Source organism: Carettochelys insculpta, chromosome 11 (assembly GCF_033958435.1).
Source record: "Carettochelys insculpta isolate YL-2023 chromosome 11, ASM3395843v1, whole genome shotgun sequence".
Taxonomy (NCBI): domain Eukaryota; kingdom Metazoa; phylum Chordata; order Testudines; family Carettochelyidae; genus Carettochelys; species Carettochelys insculpta.
In genome coordinates this window covers 6,203,096-6,222,067 of record NC_134147.1, presented here as the reverse complement: position 1 = coordinate 6,222,067, position 18,972 = coordinate 6,203,096, and the positions used below count along the sequence as shown (strand labels likewise).

The window sequence follows — 18,972 nt, the reverse complement described above, 5'->3', positions numbered from 1 at the left end:
GATTGAGGTGTAGTGTCAGGGAGGGGGTATGGGTGCAGGAGAGGATTCTGGCCTGCGGGAGGGGCTTGCCTGGGGAGGAAAACATTTTTGGGTGGTTATCTGGGGCAGGGAGTTGAGGAGCTATAGTGGGTAGGGTACCAGAAGCAGGTGCTGGATGGGAGGCGCTTACCGAGGCATCTCCTGACCAGCAGCCCAGCAGGACCGCAAAGCAGCCTCCCCTGCTTGCTGCAGCTTCCAATCTGCTCAAAACTACTGGAGGCTGTTCACATACCACTCTCCGCAGCATGCTTCTTGTGTGGGGAGCATAGAGGAGAGACATCATATGCTGCCCTCACTCCCAGTCCAATGAGAGCTGCAGTCATTGGGTAGGGGATGGGAGCAACACACAGTCTCCCTTCCCCCTGCAATAGGCTTCCGGGTTCTAGAGAGCTGCCAGACATTTTGAGCAGCCCCAGGCTGCAGCAGCCAGGGAAGCTGCTTCAAAGTCCTGGTTGGGCAGGCCACAGGCTGCATCAAAAGGCTTAGTGGGCCTGATCTGGCCCAGAGGTCATATCTTGCCTACCCATGATTTAGCTAAATCTTTATCATGTGCAAATCTTAAGTGATTTTTATATTTCCAGTCATGAGGAAAATGTTGATTAGCATTAGATCTCACACCAGTCCCTGTGGAACCCCCACAGAAACACTCTCTCATTCCTAGATCTTGATGTGCAGTAGCAGTCTGGCTGGCCAGGACACTGATGGCATCTTTTGCATAACTCTGCTTTATCTGAGTATTGCAATACATATGCATATGGTTTTCATGTGGAATTTTATGAGGTAAATCTTGTACTATGGTAAACTAAATCAAAATTTCCTTGTTTTACCATTTATATGTTAATTTGGTATTTTCTGTTTTCTTAGCTGGCAGAGTGACTTTTTAAATCCAACTGAAATGGTCCATTATCTTCCAGGCGCCATTTTTTTCTCCCTGTTCCCACCAATGTGAAGGAACAAAGCTTGACTAATATTCTCCACACACCTCACAATTCACTGCTGCTGGGCGTGCTGTAACTACCTCAGATGTCTGTAGCATCTAGAACCTTATAACAAACAAACTAACTTGGGTTACAGCAGTAGATCACTTAATGATTGCATTACAAATTGTGCAAGGAGTGAACAGTTTAGCTCTTTGTTTATTTTTGTAGGCTTATATCATTGGCTTCACTCAATGCCGGATTTTTTTTGTAAGTGGGCAGTAAAGGCAATACAGTATTCTTTCATGTAGGATTTGTCCGGTATGAAAACAATTCCTGCTTTAATTTTGAGTAATGCAAGCTACTAGGGCGCTCAAGCGATTAAAAAAATTAGGCACGATTAAACAGTATTTTTAAAAATTAATGCACGTTAATTTACTAACAATCCCTTACTCGCTTTCTGTGCCCCCTTTGTGCTTTTATAGACCTAGCGCATGTGACAGGATGGAAGCCCAGCGGGTGGTATGCTGTGGGCATCCATTTAACTCAAAGACCCCCAGTTTCATTAGACCCTTTGGGGGTATGGCACAAGAAAGACGAATCGTTCTCCTGCAGATGTATCGATTGCCTCTGCCTGCTGTGATGCAGGCTTTTCTCCTGGGGTTTAAAATGATGTTTAATGTCTCCCTCCCACACAAATTTTACACAGACTTCTGTACTGGGACCTGCTGGTTTCAGTTCACATGGCTGCAGGGCAGGGTCCCGGGACTAGCTGGGTCCCACTAGCTGGGGAGACGTCCCAGGCACCAGACCCTTCCAGAGGGGACCCTTGCTCCAGCTGTGATGCTGTTATCAGGCAGGGACCGCTGCTGTGCTAGGTGCTGTGCAGCGTCTTCACCAAATCTCCCCGCAGAAGCCGCAGGGAAGAGGCAACACCACACAGGTGTAGGCAGGTGGGGGAGGCTCAAAAGGAAGTAATAAAAAGACATCAGGTAAGGCCACAGGCTGTGGTCTCAGTGCAACAGCTGCCAAATCTGGTACAGCATTGCATCGGCAGGTTTTACAGTGGACTGCTATGGCGGTAGTGTTGTAAAAGACACCATTAGAGGGGCTGAAGATGTTCCCCTGCAGACATACCACAGGCGGGTGCTTTTGGAGCAGACACTCACCCAAATTCAGAGCTGCCACATCCCATTCTGCCGCGGCCTCCTGTAGTCTCGGATGTCTTCCCCCACTTGATACCTGGCAGAAGCCAGAGAGCCTACTTCCAGGCCAGGAGCAGGCAGCTGTGTGGTTAGCTCCAGATGTGCACAGCTGGGGAGACAGTGTGTTGAAGACAGCAGGTGGGTCACTATTTAATAGGGCTGTCAATCAACTCATGTTAACACATTTGACTCATCAGTTCTGCCCTGCATTAATTGCAGGTGTTAACACATGTTAATTGACAGCTCTACAAGCTACACAAAGATCATGATGCCCCCAGTAAAATTAGTACTGTGTACCCTCTTTCAAGTAAGGAACAGATTGCGTTTGCCCTGCAAGTAAATATTAATTCTTTTGCTCATGACCTTTCAGTTTCTAGTCTCGTCGGTCTGAACAGTTTGTTCTGCATAGTTGTGCTTCATGCTGTATATATTTGCTTATTGAGTGTAGCAAGTGGCGGAAGAGATCTGACAGGTTCGGTCACCAAAATCCCCTTGAGTCATCTGATGAGCTGGGCATACCAATTTAGTCTGACCTCTTGGGTGCCTCCACCACCATGTCCTGCTGAGCCAGAGCCTCTGGTCTCCCCTACCAGAGACACAGAGTTGGGATCACAGCCCATGACAAAACAATAGAGACCCTGAGAGCAGCTCAGCTCTGGGAAGGTGTAGCCACATGGATTTGACACAGCACCCAGGTGCACATCCTCAGTGGGACCTGAACCCCAGATATTTACTTGATGTAAAAGTATACAGAGCATGCTGAAAAGTTGTTCCTTCCCTTTTATCAGTGAACAAACAGAGGTGCACAGCTATTGTATGCCCCAACCCCAATAAAAATTATCAGAGAAAATAATTGTTTCTTTTATTTTTTCATGGACCCCCTGCAATATCTTTGTGGACTCCAGGTTGGGAACCACTGCTCTAAGAAACTTACTACATCCGTTTTTTACCCTAACAGAAGTTGTAATCAACCTTTCTCAGTACCTCTGTTCGGTCTTAGATGTTTCCAACCGTTGCCATGGTGGTTAGCAGGAGGTCCCTTGGGGTCTGCCAACACTCCTGTTTGGTTTCCTGCCTATAAATAAATTTTGCCTAATCCAGGAATCCTCTCTGTTGAGCCTCAACCCTTTCACAGCCTTATGAAAAAGTAACCACATCCAAAATGGGTTCCAGCATCAGGTGACCTTGCAACATGGCTTGGCACAGAACCAACCATAGTCCAGGCTTACAAGAAGAACAAGACTATGGACAGATCATTGTCATTATACGCAACAGTCTGTAATAGTTGATTTTTTCAAACTAGAGAGAAGTCTGCAACTGGAAAAAGTCAGTTGCTTAGTCCAGTAAACCCTCAATTTAACAGACTGATGGGTGGAAAGGGTATCTCTTAATGTCAAAAGTCAGTTAAATCTGAACCTGCAGAATGTCAGTGCATGCCGCCTGCCCATGCATGTGCCCCACCCCTGGTGGGAGGAGTGTATGGCAGCTCCAGCAGCCCTGCTGGCACCAGCTGCTCCTGCAGTTCTGGTGAGTCACGGGCTTTGTTTGTTTGTTTTTTTGTTTTTGGGGCAGGGGAGAGCTGGCAGACAGTGTCCATTAAATTGAGGGTTTACTGTACTTGAGACTAGCCATTCTGAACCAGACTAATGGTCTTTCTAGCCCATGTCATGTCATCTTGCAGCGATGATGCTTCAAAGGAAATGAACAGAACTGGGCACATACTGAGTGATCCATCCTCTGTCATCCATTCGCAGATTCTGGAGATGTTTAGGGCACCCAAAGCATGCGGCTGTGTCCCTGACCATTTTGGAAGATAGCTGTTGATGTAACTGTCTTCCCATGAGCCAGCTCTATGTGGCTTTCCTTAGGAGTTTGATATGCTGAAGCATGTTTCCAAACTTACAATATTGAATAATATCTTTCCATTTGCTGATCTACTTAATTTTTATATTTTTCTTACATTGGTAATCACTGATTATCTTTAATTTTCTTTCAGTAAAACGCTTCAGAGAACCAAAGCATGAAAGACGTCCTTGGAGGATATGGTAAGTCATCTATTATTAATAATTCTTCATTTTTTTTAATATCCTAGATGTTTAGCTTATGGAAAGTGAAAGAATTACTGGCATATAATGTGTAACATGTGAAAGCACTTAAATAGAGTCAGACTTGGAGACTACATGAGGAATGATGAACAGCAATTATTTCACTTTATATTTTCCCTGTTCATACTGTTTCACTACAAATACCTTTAGACCATGTCTACATAGCACTCACCTTCCAGAAGGGGAATGCAAATGAGTGAGACTGAAAATGCAAATGAAGTGCAGATTAACATCTCACACCTCATTTGCATATTCTTGTGCAATTGCGCTTCCAGAGGAAACTTTTCTAGAAGCACAAACAGCTGTGTAGATGGGGTTCCTTTTTGGGAGAAAAAAAAAAAGTTTTCAAAAGAACTCTTCTTCCTGAAATAAATGCGAACAAAATATGCATGTTTAGTGGGTTCTTTCAAAGGATTCTTTCGAAAATGGGTTTTTCCCCAAAGGAACCCCAGCTATACAGCTGTTCTTGCTCCCAGAAAAGTCTCTTCTCATGAATGTGTGAGAATATGCAAATGAGATGTAAATCCACACTTCATTTGCATTTTTATCACTCATTTGCTTTCCCCTTCTGGAAGGGGAGTGCTGTGTAAGTGTGGCTTTAGAAACCTCCTTCTAGACATTAAAAATTCAAAGAATACTTATGTAAAAGATTGAGGGATCCTTTTTTAAAGCAGTTGTTTTATTCCCTTTTCTGTGCACTAAAGCAAATCTTCCCTAAAATATGCATGTGAAATCTCCTTGAGGCTTGTAAATTGATATCTAAGTAAGTAGCTGGACCTGACTTTTCAAGGGGTCAGCACTAACAACTGCTGTTGGGGACAGCCAGGGTTATAACTTCAAAACCTAAGCCTCAGGCTTAAAAATTTGGCTCAAACTTTCTGAATACATCTGTTGCCTCTGTAAACAGTTTCACTTTTATCATATGCCAGACAAAAGTATCTAAAATGAATACCAAGACTGGTCAGTTTAGGGGTTCCTAGCTGACGTTCTTGAAAGGAGTTGCCAGTGGTTGAAAGTAAATTCCTTGCTGCTTGTGGCTAGAGTAAATGTTCTAGCTGCATTACACATGACTGGAATTCCCAGCTATTGTTTGAGCATGAAATGTAATTTGAAGTTTAACATTATCCTGTGTAATTTCAGTGTTTGAGCTTATGCTCAACATGCAGCTATTTCAGGTGTTTAAGATGGTAATAAATTCTCTGTTTTACATGCTATTTGTTTCATCATATCCTAGAGAGGTGTTGTAGAGTTTGAAATCATTGTGGTTGTCTATGGAATACTATCTTAAAGTAAATTTCAAATGAGTGATGGTTAAAGCTGTGTTTTAGTCATGGGTATTTCTAGTAATATATGGAGATATACATCTGATAGAGCTGGAAGGGGACCCCAGGAGGTCATTGAGTCCAGTCCCCTGCCCTCTTGGCAGGACAAAGCACTATCTCTGACAATTTTTTTTTTTTAAATCTGTTTGCCCAAGTCTGCTAAATGGCCTCCTCAAGCATTGAACTCACAACCCTGGGTTTGCCAGGCCAGTGCTCAAAACACTGAGTGATCCCTTCCCCCCCATAAAAGTAAAAGTCATGGGTGTGTTAACAGACAATAAAGAAAAAGTCACAGCTTATGACTCTTCATGACTTGTATTGTGTACCCCTAACTATAATTTGGGCCAGGTCCTCACAGAGGCATTAAGGGAAATGTGCAGCCATTTGCAGGGGCCGGAGGTCAGGGAGAGAGTTGGCGGGGCAGGCAGGCTTCCTCTCCAGCTTCACACGGCTCTCGGGAAGCAGAGAAAGGTGGGGCAGGGGAGCGGGTGTCTCCATGAGTTCCAGCTACACAGCTCCCGTTGGCCAGGAACTATAACCAGTAGAAGATATGGAGGCAGAGCTTGTGGTGGGGCGGTGTGAAAGGAGCCATTCAGCTTCCCCACCACCCAGAAGTCGTAGGAGACACTGGCCCATCTGGAGACCTCCCCATCTAAGTGCTGCCACACAGCTCTCCTCTCCTTCAGCTACTTCAGTATGTAACTTATACCTGGTGGAACCTGCATCCAAAGGATCATGACTTCCCTTCTGAAAATAGGTCCAGTGTGTTCCTTTGAATTTAATTTCCCTTTCAATCAATCTGTTTTCATTATGTAAAGGTCACCAGATACATGAGTATGGCTCCTTCAGCCTTCTTACTGCTTGGGGACAAAACTAGATCTGCCATTCACCAGTGGCAGGGAAACGTCATGGCCATTGAAGCACCCTTCAGTTTTCTCTGGCTCCATGATGACAAGGGATCCAGACAGCTCTCCCTGCAGCAGAGCTTTTCAGAAGGAAGGTTCAACCTTGTATTTAAAATTTCTGAATAATAGTTTGGCTCAGTTAGTTGTCTACGTACCAGCAGTATCTTAGGGTTGCATTTGCTTTTGGGAACATTGTCCTCTTAGTGCTGTTTCTTCTGGGGATGTATTTGCATCAGCTGGGCCCAAAAAAGCTAGGCTGGATTGGAGAGGCCAAGAAGGTTGCAGGATATGTCTGCTGTGCAGCTGGGAGGTGTGATTGAAGCTAGCTCATGTATTCCCACATGATATGCAATCTAGCTAGATCAAAGCTAGAACAATAGCAATGTAGCTCTGGAAGTAGGGGCTATCCTTAGTGTAAGAACTGGGTAAATATCCAAGGAGCTCCCCATGTCAGCTTTGGGTGGGCCTGCACAACCTGCAATGCTTATCTTCATTGCAGTATAAATGTACCCACAGGCACAGACTCCAGAGTCCAGGCGGGTTGCCTCAGCTCCCCACACCCATTCCCAGGCAGGAAAGGAGGGAGGCAAGATTGTGGAAAAACTGGGTTTTGGGGCAAGTCATTATCTTCCCATATTGTCAGGGACTTACTGTTTCTAAATAGGGCAGACTTTTTACCTGAACTATGGCCTGTTTACTACACAGCACTTCCATTGAACATACTAATGCCCTCACATTCTTTCACAGACAGTACTAAACTGGGTGGGCAGTACTGCAGGTACGAGCCCTCAACCTAGAAATCCCATGGCATAAGGTTGTCTTCCTGGAAGAAAAACCATAGCAGGACACATCTTTTCATGAAGGTATGCGAGGCCTTCATCATTCCAATCAGATGCCCCTGGATATGCATTCCTAGCTCATATTGCTGCTGTGGGAAGTTTTATGGGACATTAAAGCTATTCAAAGACATAAGAAGAGTAGACTTACAATCCTGGCTTTTGCCAGACTCTGTAGTAAGAAATTCCCATTTTTCTGTTCCAAAGACAACTCTTCCTTTCTGTGCATGGATGTCACCTCTTTTCAGCTTCCATCACTACCCACAGGCAACTTTCTTTTTACATTTGGATGACACTGTTGAACATGTGGCCATTACCACTTCTGGTTGTGGCTCCCAGATCTTTTCCAGAATCACTGTAGAATTTATACCAGCTTTAAGAGAGGAAAAAATTCAGTTTTATCTCTTGTCTGGACAACTTCACTGGCCAGGGCTTTCTGCAGGAAGACCTGAAAATCACATGTTGTGATGTGATTATTGGAGTACCTGAGATTCATGATGAACACATGCATCAGTCATAGGCCTGGCTTTAGGATGAATGCTATCGGGTGTATGAACTCTTTTGAAAAGAATGTTGATAGAAGTTGTTGATGGCCCTAAAGGAGGAGTGGCCTCATGAGAGAGAGTGCAGTTTTGCAGGAACCTACTGTGAATGCTCATTTTATGCACAGACATTCATCAGTGAACCAGCGCTCCCATGAGTAATTCTGTTATCCCCTCTGCATAACCCACTGTCTGGTGGAGATTAAGTTCCTGTTGTATACGCTCTCCTTCAGGAACAGTGGGAAAGTTAAGAAGGCATATATGCCATGGGGCACTTCATTTCAGCTCACAGATACAAGGACGACACCATAGTAAATCAGTTTGAGCTGTTGACTACTTAGCATTTGAAAACAGACATAGTCCTCAGTGGCCTCGTGTGAGATGGTGAGTGACCTCTCATGAAGCTTGGCAGTGTCTTTGCCATGTGCGTTCCCATTCGTTCTGCTCACTCACCAAGGTGGTACAAAAGAAAGGAAGTGGCAAAAAAGTGACAGTTAGTCTGTTTATGCCTTACAGGCTGAGGATTATGAGTTTGGGGCTTGATTAACCTAAGGTTCGTTGAATACAGGGCAAGAACGATATGCTAGTCAGTAAAAAGGAAAAGAAAATGAGTTGATAAAAAGGCTAGCAAACAAAACAATAGACAGTGAAAGAAAAGGACAAAAATATTAAGCAACAGCAGTAGAGAACAGATTTAGTCCTATTTAAATACATATTTCCTGTAAGTAGTAATGTGAACAAAATGTGTCTGACCTCCAATTTTGTGTGGAAGAGAAGAGAATGTTCTTGCTCTGGACTCTGATAGTGTTGAACTAGTCTAAAGGACTCATATTTTAAAAACTTCCACTAGTGGCAAGGGATCATACTTCTCAATTAGTTACTTGCCTGTGATATTTGATGTATGAACTGAAATAGTAATAGGTGATGTGTATATGGTAATTTTATGGGGGAAAGTGTGAGAGGTAATATATTTTAATGGACCAGCTTCTGTTGATGGGGAGACAGGTTTTCAGAAAGAAGCGTTCTCTGAGTTTGAAAACCTCTCTCAGCAAGAGAAGTTGATCCAATAAATAATTCCTTTCACCTGCCTCGTCTCCCACTATTAATGGGCTGTTTGCTTTACTTGGAGATGGTGGGGTGGAAATGGACAGAAAGTGCAGGTGTTGAACAATAGAGCATGTATTTATTTTGTGCTCCCGTCTTTGCTGCTGACCCCTTGCTAGACCAAAAGGCAAAAGTAACATCAGCACAAACATCCCATACAAGTATTGTATATAAACAAATACTATCTTCCTTGCAAAACTTCCCTTGGACTACATTTTATTAAAAGAAATAGAAAACAAGAAAAGGTAAGCTGAAGAAGTTCCTTGTACTTCTAGTTATCTTTTTCAAGAGAAAGAGGTCTCTGCCATATCAAAAGCTTGGCGCACTTGCCAACAGATATTGGTTCAGTAAAAGAGATTTCCTCACTCACTTTGGCGCTCTATTTTTCTGAGACCAACATGGCTACAATAACACTGAATACAACAGAAGATACTGTAAATTAATTGACATTCAGCTATTTACTTTGAGACTAAAATACAAACATCAGATTTTTTTAGTAAACTAAACTGTTGAAGAAGGAAGCACTACCCAACTGTTAAGGAGCAGAACTAGAGGCTGGGTGATCTGCATTTTCTTCTTCGCTGTGTCATAAACCTACTATAAATTCATAAACAAAGGATGGGATTCTTTCCAGCAAAACTGTGCTATTTTTGTTTATAAAATTTTATCAATCTCTTTAATGTTACTGCAGTACTATTCTCTAATCCACACACAATACCAGCAGCCTCTCCCCACTGCTTACATTATAACGGAAGAGGTGATAATGAAGTTTCATGTTATTGAAAACTTAACTATTTGGAACAACTATAGAGTGGGTCCTCGTTATAAGTCCAGGTTACGTTCCTAAATAATACAATTTATAGTGAAACGACTTACAAAAAGGAATTAAAAACCATGAGGAATCATGAGATATGTTCTCAACACATACATACAGTTCATACATGTGGTACATACAATGAACCTATAAGCCACAGAATCCATAAATAGAAATAGTGTACACAAATATAGTACTGTACAATATATTAAGATAAAGCACATGTACTTGCAATGCATTCACGTCAAAATTTACAGACAGTAAGGCCAACACACAGGATTGTGGTGTGGTGTCACGGCACACTACAGCAGGGATGCGCAAAGTTCGGGGGAGGGGCACAAAACTTTTTATGGGGTCACAGCAAAGTCCTGCTCCCTGTGGCCACAGTGTCACTAACTGGGGGAGGCAGGAAGCTGGCTCTGCTGCAGGGAGTGCAATCAAGACATGCCCCAGCTGTTCTCCCTTCACAATGGGACGCTGCCCTTGCACACAGAGCGGGCACGTACCACTGCCACCTCCCTTCAACCTGGCACACAGCCTGCTCCTGTGAGTCCTCCCCCTGCTCACTGGGAGGACACTGCATTTTGCCACCTCTCTTCAGCCCAGCATGCAGCCTGCCCCTCCCTCCAGGTCCCAGCTTCTGGCTGTTCCTGGGTCCTTGCAGCCACTGTTCACTGTGGCTCCTTACCGCCCACAGGTCCAGGCAGGCTGAAGCTGTTCACAGCCTCCTGGCTCCCTGCGGCTCCATGAAGGTCTCTGCTGGTCCCCACAGCTCCTCCCTGCCAGACTCCACTGGCTCCCCACAGCTCCCCTGGCTACCTGCCAATTCAACACCCACCCCCCCCCCCCCCGCCCCGCAACTTCTCCAAGCTTTCTGCTGCTCCCTGCCAGTCTCCCATGACTTCAGGGTTTACTTCCAGGGCCTCTGCACTTCAGCCTCTGTCACCCAGCTCAGCTATGTTCCTGGCTTTTGATTCCTCGGCCCCCAAATGATGCAAGTGTGCATCAGTGCAACTTACAATGGATCTGCTTTCATGAATTAATTAATGTTGTATATGTGAAATGACTTACAGCGAAGTGACTTATTATGAGGACCTGCTGTGTTACAAAATTCAAAAGTCAAAACTGTATAGTATAAGAGATGAGCATGTTCAGACTTAGTGATTTGAAAAATTCCATAATTTCTGGGTTCTGAAAATTAGCATGACTTCACATGGTTTTCCTGTATTTTGGTAGTTTAATATAAGTACTTTTTAAAATCTACTTTTTTTATTTTATACAGGTTTTTAGATACCTCCAAACAAGCCATAGGGATGTTGTTCATACACTTCGCAAATGTGTATTTATCAGACCTCACTGAAGAGGACCCTTGCTCATTGTGAGTGCTGTGAATTTGAGTAAATGATCCGTTAGGGAAGGGTATTTTGAGTTTCATTGAAAAGCTGATAAATTGTAGTTGATTTATAAAAGAATCTGCAACACTGTCTTGAGGCTAAATAAAGGGTTATTTAAAAGCTCGTGTTAAGAATAGCTAATGAAAGATCAGAATTCTGGTATCACTTCCTTGTCAGCGTGAACTGGGAATCATTTAGAGGCAATTGAGTGTTCTGACACCTTGGGTTGAGGGGAGAAAACACGTTGAGTCTCCGAGAAAATATCACACCCCCCCCATTTCCCACAGTCCACTCTCTCTCAAGAATTTGATTATGATTTATGTACCAGGCAAATGAAAATCAATACCTTGAGGAAACAAAGGCAGATTTTAAAATTTATATTAAGTATATTTTCCTTTAAAAAAAAAAAAAAAGCTTTAAAATAAATTTGAAATTGACAATCTAGTAAAATAGTTTAAATTAACTAAAAGAAATACTCAAGCAGTACCTGTTTGAGGCCAAAGTTTTAAAGATAGCCAAACCACTGAATTGGTGGTATTCACTGTCTAAACATCTGGAACCAAAGTTTGTTGAGTGGCCGGAAACCAGGTTTTGACAGCAGTAGCCTCTTTTGCAGATGTAATAAGAATATTTTTCTTCATTTCAGTTTATTCGGTTGGATCATTTCATTGGTGGCTCCTAATTTTGTGGGGGATGCAAAAAGCAGAGCTACAGATTGTCACGTTAGGGTGTCCAGCTAAACTGAGTCGTTTTTAACTTCTGGGAACGCAGAAAAGCATCAAGAAACGTTATCTGAGAATTCAGGGAGCTGCCAGTTAAAAACCCTGAACAAACTTTATGGGTAGGTTTTAAATGCTCAGAGATAAAGATTGTAATTTTAAGTACTTAATTAAAAATGAGCAAGCAACAGCACTATAAAATATATTTTCCCACTCTTCAAACGGCAGTGACCCCTTGTGGTCTTCAGAATAAAATAGTTTGTGTTGGTTACTTGTGTTACACTTGAATTTCCTCTACTAAGCATTTAAATTGATTTATATGGTTCTCTTAATCGTAATTTTGGAGCACACTGATGTTTACATTTTTTAAAATGATTATGTAAATACCAGTTCTATTCAAAAGCTGTGTATATAAAACTTGGGTACAATATGGTCTGTCAGCAGAAGTTTTGCTTTCTTTTTGTACTCTTGGTGAGCCTTTCCTGAATCCCAAAACTCAGTTTAGGAGACTACCATTATATTCTTTGTTGCACACTCTCTCCTCTTTTTCATAGTACCTAATTTCATCACTACAGCCCTTTTCTTCCGACACTGGAGTGCCAATTGCTTCCTCTGAGGCTCCTGTTTTACTGCTACAAATGTACAAACAAAACAGACATTATCCCCCTTTATCAAAACAAAAAGCAGTCTAGTAGCACTTTAAAGACTAGCAAAATGGTTTATTAGGTGAGCTTTCATGGGACAGACCCACTTCTTCAGACCATAGCCAGACCAGAACAGACTCAATATTTAAGGCACAGAGAACCAAAAACAGTAAGCAAGGAGGACAAATCAGAAAAAGATAATCAAGGTGAGCAAATCAGAGAGTGGAGGGGTGGGGGGGAAGGTCAAGAGTTAGACTGAGCCAAGTATGCAGACAAGCCCCTATAGTGACTCAGAAAGTTCCCATCATGATTTAAACCATGTGTTAATGTGCCGAATTTGAATATAAAAGCCAGCTCGGCTGTTTCTCTTTCCAAAACGGTGCGATAATTCCTTTTCAGTAACACACATACCTTTAGGTCATTGACAGAATGCCCCATTCCATTAAAATGTTGACTAACTGGTTTGTGGATCTGGGGTGTTTTAATGTCTGTTTTGTGCCCATTGACCCTTTGTCTAAGGGAGTTAGAAGTCTGTCCAATATACAAAGCATCTGGGCATTGTTGGCACATGATGGCATATAAGATGTTAATAGAGGAGCATGAGAAAGTGCCTGTGATTCTGTGAGTAACCTGGTTAGGTCCAGTGATGGTATTTCCAGAGAAGATATGTGGACAAAGCTGGCAGCGGGCTTTGTTGCAGGGAAAGGTTCCAGGACTGGTATTCCTGGGGTATAGACAGTGGCTGTTAGTGAGGATCCTCATGAGGTTGGCAGGTTGTCTGTAGGAGAGAACAGGCATGTCACCCAGGGCCTTCTGGAGTGTGGCATCCTGATTAAGGATAGGTTGTAGGTCATTAATAATTCATTGCAGTGGTCTGAGTTGGGGGCTGTAGGTGATGACCAGTGGTGTTCTGTTCTCGACTTTTTTGGGCCGATCTTGGAGTAGCTGGTCTCTGGGTATTCGTCTGGCCCTGTCGATTTGTTTTTTCACTTCTCCTGGTGGGTAATTCAGGTTTATGAATATTTGGTAAAGTTCTTGTAGTTTTTGGTCTCTGTCAGTTGGATCAGAGCAAATGCGATTGTACCTAAGAGCTTGACTGTAAACAATGGATCTAGTCACGTGTGCAGGACGGAAACTAGAAGGGTGTAGATAAGTATAGCGATCAGTAGGTTTTCGGTACAGTGTGGTACTGATCAGGCCATCCTTGATTAGTACTGTAGTGTTCGGGAAATGTATCTCTTGCATGTTGTAATCGAGGCGTAAGTTGATGGTGGGGTGTAGATTGTTAGTCTCTGTGGAATTCCTCTAGAGCCTCTGTACCATGGGTCCAAATCATAAAGATGCCATCAATGTATCTTAAGTAGAGGCGTGGTAATAGGGGACGAGAGCTGAGGAATCGTTGTTCCAGGTCAGCCATAAATATATTAGCATGTTGTGGGGCCATGTGGGTGCCCATAGCAGTTCCACTAATCTGGAGGTATAAATTGTCCCCAAAATGGAAATAATTGTATGTGAGAACAAAGTTACGGAGGTCAGACACCAGATTGGCTGTGGTGGCATCAGGGATGGTATTCCTGATTGCTTGTAATCTGTCTTTATGTGAAATGTTAGTGTACAGAGCCTCCACATCCATTGTGGCAAGGATGGCGTTATCGGGAACTTTTCCGATGTTTTGTAATTTCCTCAGGAAGTCGGTGGTATCTGGGATATGGCTGGGAGCGTTGGTGGCATAGGGTTTGAGGAGGAAGTCTATGTAACTGGATAGTCCGGTGGTAAGGGTGCCAATACCCGAAATGATAGGGCATCCAGGGTTTCCAGGTTTGTGGATTTTGGGAAGTAAATAGAATAATCCAGGCTGCGGCTCAGATGGTGTGTCTGAGTTAATGAGGTTCCGAGTAGCAGCAGGGAGTTCCTTCAGTAGTTGTTGTAATTTCCTTTGGAATTCCAAAGTGGGATACCACTGACTTCCTGAGGAAATTACAAAACATCAGAAAAGTTCCTGATAACGCCATCCTTGCCACAATGGATGTAGAGGCTCTGTACACTAATATTCCACGTAAAGACGGATTACAAGCAATCAGGAATACCATCCCTGATGCCACCACAGCCAATCTGGTGTCTGACCTCTGTAACTTTGTTTTCACACACAATTATTTCCGTTTTGGGGACAATTTATACCTCCAGATTAGTGGAACTGCTATGGGCACACGCATGGCCCCACAATATGCTAATATATTTATGGCTGACCTGGAACAACGATTCCTCAGCTCTTGTCCCCTATTACCACGCCTGTACTTAAGAGACATTGATGGCATCTTTATGATTTGGACCCATGGTACAGAGGCTCTAGAGGAATTCCACAGAGACTAACAATCTACACCCCACCATCAACTTACGCCTCAATTACAACATGCAAGAGATACATTTCCTGGACACTACAGTACTAATCAAGGATGGCCTGATCAGTACCACACTGTACCGAAAACCTACTGATCGCTATACTTATCTACACCCTTCTAGTATCCATCCTGCACACGTGACTAGATCCATTGTTTACAGTCAAGCTCTTAGATACAATCGCATTTGCTCTGATCCAACTGACAAAGACCAAAAACTACAAGAACTTTACCAAATATTCATAAACCTGAATTACCCACCAGGAGAAGTGAAAAAACAAATCAACAGGGCCAGACGAATACCCAGAGACCAGCTACTCCAAGATCGGCCCAAAAAAGTCGAGAACAGAACACCACTGGTCATCACCTACAGCCCCCAACTCAGACCACTGCAATGAATTATTAATGACCTACAACCTATCCTTAATCAGGATGCCACACTCCAGAAGGCCCTGGGTGACATGCCTGTTCTCTCCTACAGACAACCTGCCAACCTCATGAGGATCCTCACTAACAGCCACTGTCTATACCCCAGGAATACCAGTCCTGGAACCTTTCCCTGCAACAAAGCCCGCTGCCAGCTTTGTCCACATATCTTCTCTGGAAATACCATCACTGGACCTAACCGGGCTACTCACAGAATCACGGACACTTTCTCATGCTCCTCTACTAACATCATATGTGCCATCATGTGCCAACAATGCCCAGATGCTTTGTATATTGGACAGACTTCTAACTCCCTTTAGACAAAGGGTCAATGGGCACAAAACAGACATCAAAACACCCCAGATCCACAAACCAGTTAGTCAACATTTTAATGGAATGGGGCATTCTGTCAATGACCCAAACGTATGTGTGTTACTGAAATGGAATTATCGCACCGTTTTGGAAAGAGAAGCAGCCGAGCTGGCTTTTATATTCAAATTTGGCACGTTAACACATGGTTTAAATCGTGATGGTAACTTTCTGAGTCACTATAGGGGCTTGTCTGCATACTTGGCTCAATCTAATTCTTGACCTTCCACTCCACCCCTCCACTCTGATTTGCTCACCTTGATTATCTTTTTCTGATTTGTCCTCCTTGCTTACTGTTTTTGGTTCTCTGTGCCTTAAATATTGAGTCTGTTCTGGTCTGGCTATGGTCTGAAGAAGTGGGTCTGTCCCACGAAAGCTCACCTAATAAACCATTTTACTAGTCTTTAAAGTGCTACTTGACTGCTTTTTGTTTTGATAGTGTATAGACTAGCACGGCTTCCTCTTTCTTACTATCCCCCTTTACGTTCAGGCATGTCACTCACATGGAAGCAAGAGTTCTAGGTAGCAGTGCAAAAAGTTACCATCAAGCCACCTGACTCGCTTCAGACATTCATTTTAAAATTTTTTCAACAGTGTGGCTGTAAAAGAACAGTTTACTGTCGTGATACTGGCAGCATCTGCACTATTACCTTGTTCAGCCAAGAGTCATTTATAGGGAGAATAGCAAATGAGCTACATTGACTTACAAACGTTCTGATGACATTTGGGTTAAGGTATCACTCGTGATTCACTTAAATTCCATAATAATCCTTTTCGCTTTTGCTGTATGCCATACAGCCAAAAGTTTCTTCTGAAACAAGATAAACAGTACCGTAGCAACTGCACAACTATTGAATCAATTATATAATAAAAGAGCAGCATCTTTGAACAGCCTTCTTCTGAAGCTGCACACAATTACAATATTCAGAATGTTTAAACTGTAATTGACTTGGCTGAATTAAGTCTGTCCATTTTACTGTCTTTTGGAATTTGTATTGTATTTAAATTTGTACTGTATCGTTATTACATCATAAAAGTATTGTATTCAGCGCCAGGCTGTTTACGGCTGGGTCTACAAGTATTAGTTTTCAGCAGAAAAACAGTTTTATCATCTGACATATCTAAGAGCTGTACCTTCCTTTAACATTCATCTGCAGCAAATCAATATATTCCATCACTGGAAAGAGTTTGAGGGGTAGCTGTGTTAGTCTGTTTCAGTAAAAACAGTGAGAAGTCCTGTGGCATCTTAAAAACTAACAAATATATTCGTGCTTGAACTTTCGTAGGCTGGAACCCACTTCATCAGATGCATCTGACAGCATGGATTCCAGCCCATGACAGCTTATCCCCCAAAACTTTCTTAAAGTAATTTAGCACTTCAAAGACTAACAAAATAATTTCTTAGGTGATGAGCTTTCGTTGGGCAGGCCCATTTCTTCAGATTGTCACATTTTCAGATCTGAAGAAACAGGTCTGCCCCACGAAAGCTCATCACTTAATAAATTATTTTATTAGTTTCTAAAGTGCTATATGACTGCTTTTTTGGTTTTGTGAACACGGCTACCTCTCTGTAATCAAATAAATTTGTTAGACTTTAAGGTGCCACAGGACTCCTCATTATTTTTATTGGTATGAGTGTAATTTTTTTCACTTTGTTTTCCTCACAATAGCTGCGTCTACACGTGCACGCTACTTCGAAGTAGCGGCACCAACTTCGAAATAGCGCCCGTCGCGGCTACACGCGTCGGGCGCTATTTCGAAGTTAACTTCGACGTTAGGCGGCGAGACGTCGAAGTCGCTAACCTCATGAGGAGATAGGAATAGCGCCCTACTTCGACGTTCAACGTCGAAGTAGGGACCGTGTAGACGATCCGCATCCCGCAACGTCGAAATTGCTGGGTCCTCCATGGCGGCCATCAGCTGGGGGGTTGAGAGATGCTCTCTCTCCAGCCCCTGCGGGGCTCTATGGTCACCGTGGGCAGCAGCCCTTAGCCCAGGGCTTCTGGCTGCTTCTGCGGCAGCTGGGGATCTATGCTGCAGGCACAGGGTCTGCAACCAATTGTCAGCTCTGTGTATCTTGTGTTGTTTAGTGCAACTGTGTCTGGGAGGGGCCCTTTAAGGGAGCGGCTTGCTGTTGAGTCCACCCTGTGACCCTGTCTGCAGCTGTGCCTGGCATCCCTATTTCGATGTGTGCTACTTTGACGTGTAGACGTTCCCTCGCTGCGCCTATTTCGATGTTGGGCTGAGCAACGTCGAAGTTGAACATCGACGTTGCCGGCCCTGGAGGACGTGTAGACGTTATTCATCGAAATAGCCTATTTCGATGTTGGCTGCACGTGTAGACGTAGCCAATATGAGAAATAAGAGCGGTAGGAATTAAATAAAATTTTGTTCTCCGGCTCCACTTAAATGAAGTCTTTCCAAGTAATGAAATGAGTCTGTACACAAATACGTGGAGCTTCTTGTGACTTTTAATTTGAAAAACAAATACTAAGTAGGGAGTTGGTTCTAAAACTGCTTATCTAAGATAAGAATACAGTTACAGGAGCAAATACACAGCTGTTCAATTTTTTTAAAATCTCATAGTGATGCTGGCTGTTCAGAGAGAAGCAGGCACATGTGCCCTTCATTAGCTGAAGAAATGTGATGCCTCCTAAATTCAGTGGAGGAAAATCCATGCTCATTGTTTTCTGTACTTTCTACATCCTTCTAGGTACCTTATAAACTTCCTGTTGGATGCCACCTTAGGGATGCTGCTAATCTACGCTGGTGTGCGTGCAGTCAGCATCATTGTAGAATGGCAGCAATGGGAATCCCTTCGCTTTGGTGAATATGGTAAATATTTATTTTCTTGCAACTCAATGAATTGGAGAGAAGAACACTGCAATAACTTTGCACTTAACATTTAACTGACAAAAATGGTTGTGTTAGAATTGACTTCCATTTGACTTGCATCTTTATAGCAGTTTTTAAGAGTAATACCTAGACCGTTACATGGGAGCCTGTGATTAAACAACTTGTTCATTATATTTAAAAGAGAGAGAGAGAGAACACAGCATGAGCTACCTTACAGACAGGCTTATACAGCAATCCCTCGAGATATGGACATTCGAAATGTACATATCTCACTTTTACACGAGAGGGGTTGGGGGATGTCAGTACCATGGGGGAGGGGGTGGGAAGACCCACAGCTGGGCTTCCAGCCCATCCCCCAGCAGCAGCCCCAGATGGAGGC

General features: G+C 43.2%; 1 protein-coding gene across 1 annotated transcript in view; it reads left to right on the top strand.

Moving 5' to 3' along the window:
- Positions 1-18,972, top strand: part of STIMATE (STIM activating enhancer) — a 76,577-nt gene that overhangs the window by 42,559 nt on the left and 15,046 nt on the right. Inside the window, exons 2-4 of the mRNA XM_075006207.1 lie at positions 4,158-4,206; positions 11,072-11,167; positions 18,451-18,572. Coding sequence (XP_074862308.1) covers positions 4,158-4,206; positions 11,072-11,167; positions 18,451-18,572 — 267 coding nt within the window. The remainder of the gene's footprint in view (positions 1-4,157; positions 4,207-11,071; positions 11,168-18,450; positions 18,573-18,972) is intronic.